General features: G+C 41.9%; 1 protein-coding gene across 1 annotated transcript in view; it reads right to left on the reverse strand.

The window, feature by feature from the left end:
- Positions 1 to 15110, reverse strand: part of LOC148775812 (ATP-binding cassette sub-family C member 4-like) — a 154648-nt gene that overhangs the window by 41909 nt on the left and 97629 nt on the right. The window contains 1 exon segment of the mRNA XM_088842651.1: positions 4429 to 4584. Within this exon segment, the coding sequence (XP_088698777.1) occupies positions 4429 to 4584 (156 nt within the window).

Consider the following 15110-nt stretch of genomic DNA (forward strand, 5'->3'; position numbering starts at 1 on the left):
GCTGAAGAATTGATGCTTTTGAACTGTGGTGTTGGAGAAGACTCTTGAGAGTCCTTTGGAATGCAAGGAGATCCAACCAGTTCATCCTAAAGAGATCAGTCCTGAGTGTTCATTGGAAGGACTGATGCTGAAGCTGAAACTCCAATACTTTGGCCACCTCATGCAAAGTGTTGACTCATTGGAAAAGACCCTGATGCTGGGAGGGATTGGGGGCAGGAGGAGAAGGGGACGAAAGAGGATGAGATGACTGGATGGCATCACCGACTCGATGGACATGAGTCTGGGCAGACTCTGGGAGTTGGTGATGGACAGGGAGCCCTGGTGTGCTGCGATTCATGGAGTTGCAAAGAGTTGGACGTGACTGAGCGACTGAACTGAACTGAACTGATGATAATTTCATCACTAAATTTTCAGAGCAACCAGCAAGATGATTTTCATAGTAACTGCACTATTTTTCATTCCTATCAGCAATGAACAACGATTCTAATTTCGCTACCTCCTTGCCAATACTTATCATTTTCTATTTTTCTCTCTCTTTTCTTTGATAGCAGACATCTTAAGGGGTGTGAGGTGGCATTTCAGTAGAGTCTGAAAAGAATATCTCGGTTTTAAAATTACCTAGATTCAGTTCAGTTCAGTCAGTAAGTCGTGTCTGACTCTTTGCGACCCCATGAATCACAGCACGCCAGGACTCCCTGTCCATCACCAACTCCCGGAGTTCACTCAAACTCATGTCCATCGAGTCGGTGATGCCATCCAGCCATCTCATTCTCTGTCGTCCCCTTCTCCTCCCGCCCCCAATCCTTCCCAGCATCAGAGTCTTTTCCAGTGAGTCAACTCGTCGCATGAGGTGGCCAAAGTATTGGAGTTTCAGCTTTAGCATCAGTCCTTCCAATGAACACCCAGGATTGATCTCCTTTAGAATGGACTGGTTGGATCTCCTGGCAGTCCAAGGGACTCTCAAGAGTCTTCTCCAGCACCACAGTTCAAAAGCATCAATTCTTCCGTCATCAGCTTTCTTCACAGTCCAACTGTCACATCCATACATGACCACGGGAAAAACCATAGCCTTGACTAGATGGACCTTGGTTGGCAAAGTAATGTCTCTGCTTTTAATATCCTATCTAGGTTGGTCATAACTTTCCTTCCAAGGAGTAAGTGTATTTTAATTTCATGGCTGCAATCAGCATCCTCAGTGATTTTGGAGCCCCCCAAAATAAAGTCTGACACTGTTTCCACTGTTTTCCCATCTATTTCCCATGAAGTGATGGGACCAGATGCCATGATCTTTGTTTTCTGAATGTTGAGCTTCAAGCCAATCTTTTCACTCTCCTCTTTCACTTTCCTCAAGAGGCTCTAAAGTTCCCCTTCATTTTCTGCCATAAGGGTGGTGTCATCTGCATATCTGAGGTTATTGAGATTTCTCCCAGCAATCTTGATTCCAGCTTTTGCTTCTTCCAGCCCAGCGTTCCTCATGATGTACTCTGCATATAAGTTAAATAAGCAGGGTGACAATATACAGCCTTGACATACTCCTTTTCCTATTTGGAACCAGTCTGTTGTTCCATGTCCAGTTCTGACTGTTGCTTCCTGACCTGCATACAGGTTTCTCAAGAGGCAGGTCAGGTGGTCTGGGATTCCCATCTCTTTCAGAATGTTCCACAGTTTATTGTGATCCACACAGTCAAAGGCTTTGGCATAGTCAATGAAGCAGAAATAGATGTTTCTCTGGAACTCTCTCGCTTTCTCCATGATCCAATGGATGTTGGCAATTTGATCTCTGGTTCCTCTGCCTTTTCTAAAACTTGCTTGGACATCTGGGAGTTCACGGTTCACATATTGCTGAAGCCTGGCTTAGAGAATTTTGAGCATCACTTTACTAGAGTGTGAGATGAGTGCAACTGTGTGGTAGTTTCAGCATTCTTTGGCATTGCCTTTCTTTGGCATTGGAATGAAGACTGACCTTTTCCAGTCCTGTGGCCACTGCTGAGTTTTCCAAATTTGTTGGCATATTGAGTGCAGCACTTTCACAGCATCATCTTTCAAGACTTGAAATAGCTCAACTGGAATTCCATCACCTCCACTAGCTTTGTTCATAGTGATGCTTTCTAAGGCCCACTTGACTTCACATTCCAAGATGTCTGGCTCTAGGTCAGTGATCACATTATCGTGATTACCTTATTCGTGAAGATCTTTTTTGTACAGTTCTTCTGTGTATTCTTGCCACCTCTTCTTAATATCTTCTGCTTCTGTTCGGTCCATACCATTTCTGTCCTTTATCGAGCCCATTTTTGCATGAAATGTTCCCTTGGAATCTCTCATTTTCTCGAAGAGATCTCTAGTCTTTCCCATTCTGTTGTTTTCATCTATTTCTTTGCATTGATCGCTGAGGAAGGCTTTCTTATCTCTCCTTGCTATTCTTTGGAACTCTGCATTCAGATGCTTATATCTTTCCTTTTCTCCTTTGCTTTTCGCTTCTCTTCTTCTCACAGCTATTTGTAAGGCCTCCTCAGACAGCCATTTTGCTTTTTTGTATTTCTTTTCCATGGGGATGGTCTTGGTCCCTGTCTCCTGTACAATGTCACAAACCTCCGTCCAGAGTTCATCAGGCACTCTATCTATCAGATCTAGACCCTTAAATCTACTTCTCACTTCCACTGTATAATCATAAGGGATTTGATTTAGGTCATATCTGAATGGTCTAGTGGTTTTCCCTACTTTCTTCAATTTCAGTCTGAATTTGGCAATAAAGAGTTCATGATCTGAGCCACAGTCAGCTCCTGGTCTTGTTTTTGCTAACTGTATACAGCTTCTCCATCTTTGGCTGCAAAGAATATAATCAATCTGATTTTGGTGTTGACCATCTGGTGATGTCCATGTGTACTTAGATTAATTCCAGGTATTTTCGAGGTCACGGGTAGGTAGCAACAGCTGTACCCAAGTCCACATTCGCCTTCCTTTGGGTGCCACGTTGTACATGTTTCCTAATAAACAGGTATTTCAGGACACATTACACCCACATTCCAAGAAGCACATTTTCCTGGCTCATTCTGTCTCACCTCCTCTCTGTTTCTCATCTCAAGAGGCTATTTTTCTGAGCTTCCTCTGATGGGCAAATGATTACTAAGTATATAAATAAAAAACTCAATTTTTCTTTAATAAGCAAGCCTGTCAAAGCAGAGGGCAGGATGATAGATGAAGACACAGGGACTAGGTTGCCCTTGGCTATACACCTGCTGCTGCTGCTGCTATGTCGCTTCAGTCGTGTCCGACTCTGTGTGACCCCATAGACGGAAGCCCACCAGGCTCCCTCGTCCCTGGGATTCTCCAGGCAAGAACACTGGAGTGGGTTGCCATTTCCTTCTCCAATGCATGAAAGTGAAAAGTGAAAGTGAATTTGCTCAGTCTTGTCCGACTCTTAGCGACCCCACGGACTGCGGCCTACCAGGCTCCTCCGTCCATGGGAGTTTCCAGGAAAGAATACTGGAGTGCCGTGCCATTGCCTTCTCCATGGCTATATACCTGGAGGATAGTAATTTCTCAATAAATATCACAGAATTATGTTGAGTGAATGAACCACAAGGAGTGACAGGAGTGTCGACCCGTGGATACAATCCAGTCTGCAAACTTTCCCTGAAAGTTATACTACTTTACAAAGAAGAGAAAAGAGGACAGAATCAGAGCCCAGCTCAGCACTCCACCGTCACAGCAGGCACATCTGGGTCTACATGAAGCACTTCACACTAACTGACCTATTCTGTCCTCACAACAGGTTGAGGGGGTGATACCGTTATCTGCCTTGTAAGACAGAAAAAACCAAGGTACACACAGAATTCGGAGTCCCCTGCTCTTCCTCACTATGCTGTATTGCCTCCCTGGTGAAAGTTATTCATTAATGGCTAAATTGTCAAAGTCTCCCCAAAGCATCTATATATCCTATAATCCTCAAAGCCCCACAATTTCACAGAAAGTTCTCCGAGGAGATATTCACTTTTAAAAGATGTCCTCATTTCCCACAGCTAAATTATGTCAGTAAGACACTTATTAATAAAATTCATGTTTATTATGAATTTAGGAATATATATAGGAATCTCTCCAGCACTAAACAAATAATTTATCCTTCTGTTCTCAAAATTATGTGATTATCAGTGGATAACACTGTGAAAACTGAGGATGTCTGAGTCCAGAATTCTATCTCACTGAGTTATTAAATCACATGCACACAAAACTAACAAATGAACAAAACAAAAACAAAACCCGGTATCCAATGAAAGTGTCTGTTGAAAATACCTGCTGCTAAATGTATGCTCTATTGGGAAAAAAAGGATCAACTCATTCACTTAACATGAAAAGACCAATCAACTTAAAACCACTTAAACCTTAGACGCCTTATGAAAAGAACATGTGAGAATGCTCTGCTATGCATACCTGAAGTGCAACTGACATTTTCTTCCTTAAATCATGCAGTCCAATATGTGTTGTCGAGATGCCGTCAATACGAATGATACCTTCAGGTTCTGACAATCTAAACAGGGCAGCAATGAGGGAACTTTTTCCAGCTCCTGTTCTTCCCACGATGCCAATCTGTAAAGAGACCCAGGGGGATGAAGAATTAAGAGGATGCACAAAACCCAGGAGAACCCTGACTGTTGAAGATGAATTTTAAAAGTTCTATTATAGGTAAAGAATAGACTATAAGTTTCTCAGGCAAGGCCCTGCTGACATTTTGGACCAGATAATTTATTGTGGAGGGTTGGGGGCCTGTTCTGTATATTGTAGGATGATTAACAGTAGCCATGAACCCACTAGATACCAGATGCAACCCCCAAAACTGTGGCGACCAAAAATGACAGAAATTTACAAATGTCCCTGAATGAGACCACCATCATCCCAAGAATACACAATACAAACTATAGTGACTTTCATGACTATTCAGATTTCCCTGATTAAATGCTTAATATGTGGAAAATTGTTTGTTTTCTATAATTATCACATAGTATCCATTACGTGGTATGTTAAAGGGGGAGACATGTATGTGTATGTGGTGTATATGTGTGCGTGTGTTGTATGTAACTAACATTTGTAAATAAAGTAAGAAGATGACGTAAAACAAATAACCTGACTGCAGTGAAAACCCAGCAGTCTCCTAAGTGTTCCATAAGAAATCAGCTTTTAAATTAGTTTTATTTCTACTCCCTGGGTAATTTGACCTTGAGAATTATATGGGTAATTTTACAGAGATATCAACAAGTCAAGTCAGAAGTATTATACACAAACAAGTACTCACTTTCTCAGGGATATGTTATTTATTTAAGAGGAATTATTCATTGGCAGAAAAATGAAATCACCTCCTGATATTAAATATCTTAATTATATTCTATCTTGAAAGGAAACATCTTCAAATATAAAATGCAGGTCTCATTCTTGAGAGACAGAGGCCAGTAGACAAAATGTACATAATGAGATCAACAACAACACAAACAACGTTTGCTATTTACATGGGACCTTTCTTTGGAGCAGTTCAAAAGGCATTTTATTAATACATTAATACTTAAAATTGAACCTTGGAAAAACACATGTGAAATGTCAGTCTATTTATTAAAAGCAAAGCAGAGAGAAATTAAATGCACTAACAGTAAGATTAAGGAATCAATACATCGCAATACACCAGCCCCGAGCATCCTGTAATGCATCGAACCTGGACTGGCGATTCGTTTCACATATGATAATATACATGTTTCAATGCCATTCTCCCAGATCATCCCACCCTCGCCCTCTCCCACAGAGTCCAAAAGACTGTTCTATACATCTGTGTCTCTTTTGCTGTCTCATATACAGGGTTATCGTTATCATCTTTCTAAATTCCATATATATGCGTTAGTATACTGTATTGGTGTTTTTCTTTCTGGCTTACTTCACTCTGTATAATAGGCTCTAGTTTCATCCACCTCATTGGAACTGATACAAATGTATTCTTTTTAATTGCTGAGTAATACTCCATTGTGTATGTACCACAGCTTTCTCATCCATTCATCTACAGATGGACATCTAGGTTGCTTCCATGTCCTGGCTATTATAAACAGTGCTGCGATGAACATTAGAGTACATGTGTCTCTTTCAATTCTGGTTTCCTTGGTGTGTATGCCCAGGAGTGCGATTGCTAGGTCAATGGGATGGGATGGGGAGGGAGGTGGGAGGGGGGTTCAAGATGGGGAACACATGTACACCCAGGGCAGATTCATGTCAATGTATGGCAAAACCAATACAATAATGTAAAGTAATTAGCCTCCAAAAAAACAAAAAGGGAGGGAAAATAAATGCTGTACTGAAAGCGAAAAAAATAAATAAATAAAACACTTTGGGAAAATCTCAGAAAAAAAAAAAAGGAATCAATACAATGTAGGTAAAATGCTGGTGGCTGGTGGTTTAGTCCCTAAGTCATATCTGACTATTGCAACCCATGGACTATAGCCTGCCAGGCTCCTCTGTCCATTGGATTCTCCTGGCAAGAATACTGGGGTGGGTTGCCATTTCCTTTTCCTAGGTAAAATGCTGGCGGGGAATAAAACCACATTCAAATATATATGCAGAAATTGGCCTTTTTTTAACCAATGAATTTTAAAGTGAAAGAAAGTATTATATGATCCGTCATGTCCAACTCTTAGCAACTCCATGGACTGTAGACTGCCAGGCTCCTCTGTCCATGGAATTGTCCAGGCAAGAATACTAGAGTGGGTTGCTGATTCGTACTCCAGGGAATCTTCCTTACCCAGGGATGTAACCCAGGTCTCCTGCCTTGCAGGCAGATTCTCTACTGTCTGAGCCACCTGGGAAGCCCACCTGCAAATTCTCTGATGCAAGCTTTCCAAGAGATGATTTCATCTCTATGTAAAATCTGGAATTGATGAGAGTGTAAGATACGCTTAGATCATTTGTAAATCAGTTAAGTTTTAAAACTCATGGCTTTAAAAAAAGAACAACTAAATCTTTCTGAGCAATACGATCAGAATGCTTAGAACTTTTCATGTTTTCTGATTTGAACCTCTGAAGTTTCACATCTTAGTCTGTCAAATCAATCATGGCATTTCAAAAAAGAATTTATCTTTATAGAGATTAAACATAAGAAAATTGGGTTCAGCTAATTTTATTATCTTATAAATCTTATTATCTTATAATGACTATAAGACATTTTGTTACTGTTCAGTAGTGTCCAACTCTTTGCAACCCCATGGACTGTAGCATGCCAGTTCCTTGTCCTTCACCATCTCCTTGAGTTTGTTCAAACTCATGTCCATTGAATCAGTGATGTCAGCCAACCATCTCATCCTCTGTTGTCCCCTTCTCGTCCTGCCTTCAGTCTTTCACAGCATCAGGGTCTTTTCCAATGAGTTGGATCTTCATGTCAGGTGGCCAAAGTATTGGAGCTTCAGCATCAGTTCTTCCAATGAATATTCAGGACTAATTGCCTTTAGGATTGACTGGCTTGATCTCCTTGCTGTTCAAGGGACTCTCAAGAGTCTTCTCCAGCTCCCCAGTTCAAAAGTATCAATTCTTCAGTGCCCAGCCTTCTTTATGACCCAACACTTACATCCATACATGACTACTGGAAGAACCATAGCTTTAACTATATGCAACTTTGTTGGAAAAGCAATATCTCTGCTTTTTAATATGTTGTCTAGGTTTATCATAGCTTTTCTTCCAAGGAGCAAGCATCTTCTAATTTCATGGCTGCAGTCACCATCCACAGTGACTTTCAGAGCCTAAGAAAATAAAGTCTGTCACTCTTTCCATTGTTTCCCCATCTATTTGACATGAAGTGATGGAACCAGATGCTGTGATCTTAGTTTTTTGCATATTGAGTTTTAAGCCAGCTTTTTCACTCTCCTCTTTCACCTTCATCAAGAGGTTCTTTAGTTCTTCTTTGCTTTCTGCCATTTGGGTGGTATCATCTGCTTATCTGAGGTTACTGATATTTCTCCTGGCAGTCTTGATTCCAGCTTGTGCTTCATCCAGCCCAGGATTTCGCATGCTGTACTCTGCATGTAAGTTGAATAAGCAGGGTAGCGATATACAGCTTTCAGGTACTCCTTTCCCAATTTTGAACTAGTCCATTGCTCCACGTCCGGTTCTAACTGTTGCTTCTTGATCTGCATAGGCTTCTCAGGACATTTTGTACTTTATGTTAAATCCTAATTTATGTAATACAGATGGGCCATTCTCTGCATACAGGCAGGTCATGGTATGTGTACATGTGGTTCATGCATTCTGTGTTCATGCAGCCCTCAAAGATATTTTGAATATCAAAATAAATTATATGAATGTTTTGTTTCTCTGTGCAAATAAAAGTTATGTTTATACTGTATTGTAATCTAATGAATGACAGTAGCATTGTATATAAAAAATGTACATACCTTAATTTCGAATACTTTATTATTAAAAGAATGCTAACCATCTAAGCATATACTTTGGCACCTCATGCGACGAGTTGACTCACTGGAAAAGACTCTGATGCTGGGAAAGGTTGAGGGCGGGAGGAGAAGGGGACAACAGAGAATGAGATGGCTGGATGTCATCACCGACCCTGTGGACATGAGTTTGAGTGAACTCCGGGAGTTGGTGATGGACAGGGAGGCCTGGCGTGCTGTGATTTATCGGGTCGCGGAAAGTCGGACACGACTGAGCGACTGAACTGAACTGAACACTAAAAACCACTGATCACAGATCAGGATAATAAATATAATAATAATGAAATGGTTTGAAATATTGCAAGAATTATCAAAATGTGACAGAGACATGAAGAGAGCAAATGCTATAGGAAAAATGGTGCCAATGTACTTGCCTGACACAGCATTGCCAGAAATGTCCATTTTCAAAAAAGCATTATCTGCAAAGCACAGTAAAACAGGTGGGCCTATATTTCTGAGTGTTCTTATACATAAATCAACACACATCAGGACACAGATGAGAACTGATCTGTGAGAATGTGTGTATGTTCCCATGTTATCAGCTCCACCAAAACTGATCCATCTGTGCAAACGGGAACATCTGTAAACTCTGGGTAAATGGACTGAGATATGTAGGGGGACCGAGGACTGCTCATGACCACAGGACTGTGAGTTCCAAACTCCAGTGAAGAGAACTAAAAAACCAGAGGACTTCCCTGGCAATCCAGGTATTAAGATTCTGTGCTTTCACTGCTGGAGGTGTGGATTCGATCCCAGGTCAGCGAACTAAGATCCCACATGCTGCATGGCCCCAGGCCCCCCAAAGAGAAAAGGGCAACTCAAAGAAAACCTGACTCTGATTATTCCTAGAGTTCAGTAATCAAAACTATAGCCTAAATGTCTTTTCTGGGTAACCAAAGGGTTTTACCAATTGCCCGTAGAGAGTGTCACCAGTATCAGTAAGCTTACCTTCTTCTATCTAAAGACACTTGGGGGCTTCCTTGGAGGCTTAGTGGTAAAGAAACTGCCTGCCAACGCAGGAGATATGGGTCCAGTCCCTAGTCCTGGAGAATCCCACATGCTGCAGAGCAACTAAGCCAATGCACCACCACTATCAAGCCCGTGCTCTACAACCTGGGAACCACAACTACTGAGCCTATGTGCTACAACTATTGAAGTGCTCACATCCTACACCCCATGCTGCTAACGAGCGAAGACACCACAGTGAGAAGCCCACATGCAGAGCGAAGACACCACAGTGAGAAGCCCATGCGCAGAAACGAAAGAAAAGCCTGAGGAGCAACAAAGATGTCGCACAGCCAAAAACAAAGAAAGAAATAAAATTATAAAGACACTTGAAAAAAATCTGTTATTTACTTTGCAATGGCCCCTTTCTGTTTTTCCAACCAGGTTGGTCTCTGATGATGATACAACTTATTAGACACCTGTTCCTGGATCTCTCTTCACACATCAAACTCAACATAATCAACACCCAACACCCCACACAAAACAACCCCTCCACCCATCTTCCCCACTTGACTCTCACTACTTTCCTAGGCTCATAGTGCTTAAAAAACAAAATAAACCCTTTCCTTAATCATAATCAGTGCAAATGAATTTGAAAAGTAGATAAATACTAGCTATACTCTAGCACTCTGAAAAAAATTCTTAAAATGATGTTTTTACTTTCTAGGCTTCTATATGTGTTCTTTTTGTTGTTGCTGTTGTTGTATTTTTTTTTTTTTTTTTGGTATGTGTTCTTAAAGACACAAGTTCACATATTTAAACAAAATGGGATTAATGTGAACATACTGTTATATGTGCTTTCATTTCATATTTCATAAAACTTAGTTTAATGGTTGCATAATATTATAGTACATGTGATCATTTATTTAACAAATCCTCTACTGCTGGATATTTACGCAGCATCAAATAGCTATTATAAATAACTCTGTCTTAAAAATCCCTGAAGCTAAATCTTTGCAAACAACCTGAATCATTTTCTTCACATAAATTCTCAGATGTGGAATTGCTGAGAGTCAAGTATGAACCCCTTGGACAGCAAGGAGATGAAAACAGTCCATACTAAAGGAAATCAGTCCTGAATATTCACTGGAAGGACTGATGCTGAAGCTCCAGTACTTTGGCCACCTGACACAGAGAGTCAACTCATTGGAAAAGACCCTGATGCTGGGAAAGATTAAAAGCAGGAGGAGAAGGGGATGACAGAGGGTGAGATGGCTGGACGGCATCACAGATACAATGAGCACGAACTTGGGCAAACTGCAGGAGATGGTGAGGTACAGGGAGGCCTGGTGTGTGTCAGTCCATGGGGTCGTGAAGAGCTGGACATGACTAGGTGACTGAACAACAACAAAGTAGGAACATTTTCAGAGGAAGCTGTTAAGCTGGTAACCTACCCTCCAGAAGTATGATACCATTTTCTGCTCCCACCCATTTCCCTGCATGTTCACAAATCCAGGTGTTACAGCTTTGTTTTAATCAACATCAACTTGATTCTAAGAAGTGGAATCACTTTCCCAGGATGTCTTGCTGGCTCCCTGCCTCCTGCACACTGCACCTGCCCACTCTGGTCCATGTGCTTTCACTTCTCAGATTAAACTCCTGAGTTCCAGCTCAGCACCCAACACTCCACCCCAGGACGTCTCTTCTACAAAACTGTCCTCTCTAACCTCTCCTCCTTCATGTACACGAGTCAGCTTCCTTAGCATCACTGGGTAGTGGTGAGGGTGAATGTGAAAATGTGTGTCACACACTTGGTAGTTTATTTTCCTGAATGCTTTGCAGGTGTCTAGTTTTTCATTCACTGGTTCAGGACATCATGCTTTTGCTTATGCTGGTCTCACCTCCTGGAATGCCTTTCACGTGCATTTCCACCTGTTGAAACCCTAACCACACATCACTAAGTCTGTCTCACATGTCTAATTCCTTGGAAATGCTCTCCTTGTCCCCTCACGTGGGCTTGTTCCAACTCTAACAGATGTTATGTCATTTTTTATAAACATCTATAGAAATTATGACCTCGTTCTAGCTTACAAAGCTAATATAGTAATTTTCTTGTTTCTTCAACTAGACATCAGGACCTCTATTGGACTTGACTTGTTCTTATTTGTATTACCACTGGTGTCCTGAGACAAAGAAACTTCCAAACGGAGCTGAGATTTTTAACTCAAGGCAGAGAAATTTATGGGAAATTTATTTCCATGTTATTTAAGTGTAAGATAAATCAGACAGAGACAGACACAGCAGATGGATCCTATAGCTGTAAATACAACTTCAAAAGGCCAACACCTCATTCTCATGGGACAGCCAACACCTTCCACAGCGTAAGTAGTTATGGTTATTTTACACCCAATGAAAACGATGACTACTTTTGTCCAAACATTTACTCTGGGTGCTTTACATGTCTTATCTTGTTTAAGTTGTACATCGACCCTACAGGTTACAACCTTTCACCTCCATTTTGCGTAAGAAAAGATTGAGGCTTAGATGAATTTGTCTGTCTGAATATCAGAGCCCATAAGTATCAGGATGGGACAGAAATCCACATCTGTTGGCCTCTTTTCCATCTGCTGATGGACCTCCTTTCCATCTGCTGATGGGCCTCCTTATCCCCTGGGTGGCCTGACAACTTATCATGTCTCTGTGTTGCTAGAACAGAGAAAGTGGGGAGAGGTGTAGCTGCAGTTAAAGGAAAAGGCCAACCATAGAGATCTTACGGTCAGAGAGTTAAAGCATGCTGTAGACACAGGCATACATGTGGTAAGTGAGAGCAAAGAGGATACCTGAGGGCAGGTGGACCAGCTGCCAGCAGGAAGACCCGGCACCCACAGCCGGACTGAGAGTGAAACCTGCATCAGTGGGGCACATGGTGCCTGGGGAACAGACCTCGTGCCCTGCTTGGGGCAGCAAGACTCATTTTTGATCCCATCAGGTAGTGAAACAGCCACACATACACTGCTTAACTGGGCTGTCTCTGACTCCAGGTTCAGGCAGGGCTGAGCCTGTGGGAAATCCCTCCGGTCCCTGCATAAGGCTGGTGTGGGGAAGGACAGATAGAAGGATGAAAACTGCTTGTAATGAAGACAGACTTCACTAGAAAGATGCAAAGAAATAAGGTGGAATCACATGGAATTAGATTATAATGTAAAGGGGCAATTTATAGAGCATAAAAGTAAGTAAATCAAGGGGCACAGAACATTCTAGAGCCTCTTGCTCAGTCACAAGAGAGATTTGGGAATTCTTGAGTTCAATTTCAGATTGTCAGTGGACATTTCTTGGGAATCACAGGTTATCACTCATCAAAAACTGCTCACAGGAGAGAAAGGAGTAGGTAGTAGGTCATGTTCAGATACGAATCTGAGTCAAGAGGTCTGGGTGGGCCTGAGACTCTGCATTTCTAAGAAGCTCAGGAGGTGCAGGTGCTGCTGGCTCTGACACCACTGTCTGAGTCACAGGGAATTAAGAAGCCAGCGGGAGAAAGGGGGCAATCTGGGAGGGGAGCGGTTTTTAAGAAAGTATTACATTAAAAAAGGAAAAAATGTAGGAAACTAATATTTTTGAACATTATAGCATGGTCTACTAAGCATCTGTAAAAATATATCATCCAAATAATTGCTATGAGCAAAAACAAAGCAAAATCAATCTACCTCAAGAGCTAGACAATACTTTATTGACCGGGACTCTTTAAAATGATCAGATCAACCACAAAATCATCTAAATGAAAAACGCAGCCCATGTTCGGACTCTAACCAGGAAGTCTGGGTCCTATTTACCTCATGCTGATTTTTTTTTTGTTTGCCTGCGCTGGGTCCCGATTGCCTTGTATAAGCTGTCTCTAGTTGTGACGAGTGGGAGCTACTCCCTGTTGCAGTGCATGGGCCTCTCACTGAAGGGGTTTCTGTTGTTGCTGAGCAAAGACTTCAGGAGTTGTGGCACGTGGGCTCAGTAGCTGTGGTGCAGGGTTTAGTTACTCTGTAGCATGTGGAATCTTCCCAGACCAGGGATTGAACCAGTGTCTCCTGCATTGGCAGGTGAATTCTTCTCCACTGCACCACCAGGAAAGTTCCAGTTCCTTATTTTCACTTGCCATTTCTTCTGTGAATTAAAATCCTGCATAGTACCTACTATACTCTCCTATTGACTCTAACTTCTAGGAATCAGGAAAGAGGAAATGAGGGAAAGAGAATAAAGCCCCTCTTCTGCTAAGCTGACTCACTCCCATGTCCCCTGTCCCAGTTCCCCTCCCCCCGCCCCAGACAACAGCTTCTCTCAATCAAATCCAACACCAAAGGGGTGTCCTAGAGTGACAGAGGCTGGGACAGGTGAGCAGGAGAGGGAACCTGGGATGTACACAGGCGGAGTGAAATCAATTCATGAACACACTGCCCGAGTATCATCTCCAAACACAGAAATGAAGCTAACAGTGATACTGAGAGTGGACCAAGGCACAGATCAACAGTCAAGTTACTGGAGTTATTAATTCAGTCTCCAAATTGACTTTTCCCTCAAACATTTTAGAATCTCAATGATCATATGATTTACAGGTTTTAAGAAGGAAGAATAAGAATCTGTTATGTTCATAAGTTGTACTACAGAGTTTCCTAGACAATTCATATCTTATGGCTTTGGGGAAAATTTAACACAAGTGCAGGTTAACATGGAGAAGGAAATAGCGACCCACTCCAGTGTTCTTGCCTGGAGAATCCCAGGGAAGGGGGAGCCTGGTGGGCTTCCATCTATGGGGTCACACAGAGTCAGACACGACTGAAGTGACTTAGCAGCAGGTTAACAGAATTAGATTTACAATGGAAAATCTGACAGACACACTGTCAGAGTGAGTAAAAATCACCTACAGATGGTAGGTATTGCGAGGGGGCATCAGAGGGCAGACACACTGAAATCATAATCATAGGAAACTAGTCGATCTGATCACATGGACCACAGCTGAATGTGGTCCACTGGAGAAGGGAATGGCAAACCACTTCAGTATACTTGCCTTGAGAACCCCATGAACAGTACCAAAGTGCAAAATGATAGGATACTGAATGAGGAATTCCCCAGGTTGGTAGGTGCCCAGTATGCTACTGGAGATCAGTGGAGAAATAACTCTAGAAGGAATGAAGAGATGGAGCAAAAGCAAAACCAATACCCAGTTGTGGATGTGACCGGTGATAGAAGCAAGGTCCGGTGCTGTAAAGAGCAATATTGCATAGGAACCTGGAATGTCAGGTCCATGAATCAAGGCAAATTGGAAGTGGTCAAACAGGAGAGGGCAAGAGTGAACACAGACATTCTAGGAATCAGTGAATTAAAATGGACTGGAATGGGTGAATTTAACTCAGATGACCATTATATCTAGTACTGTGGGCAGGAATCCCTTAGAAGAAATGGAGTAGCCATCATGGTTAACAAGAGAGTCTGAAATGCAGTACTTGGATGCAATCTCAAAAATGACAGAATGATTTCTGTTCGTTGCCAAGGCAAACCATTCAATATTACAGTAATCCAGGCCTATGCCCCAACCAGTAATGCTGAAGAAGCCAAAGTTGAACGGTTCTATGAAGACCCACAAGACCTTTTAGAACTGACACCCAAAAAGATGTCCTTTTCATTATAGGGGACTGGAATGCAAAAGTAGGAAGT

This window comes from Moschus berezovskii, chromosome 13 (genome assembly GCF_049115385.1).
Source record: "Moschus berezovskii isolate FMDL1 chromosome 13, NW_MosBer_1.0, whole genome shotgun sequence".
NCBI classification, from domain to species: Eukaryota; Metazoa; Chordata; class Mammalia; order Artiodactyla; family Moschidae; genus Moschus; species Moschus berezovskii.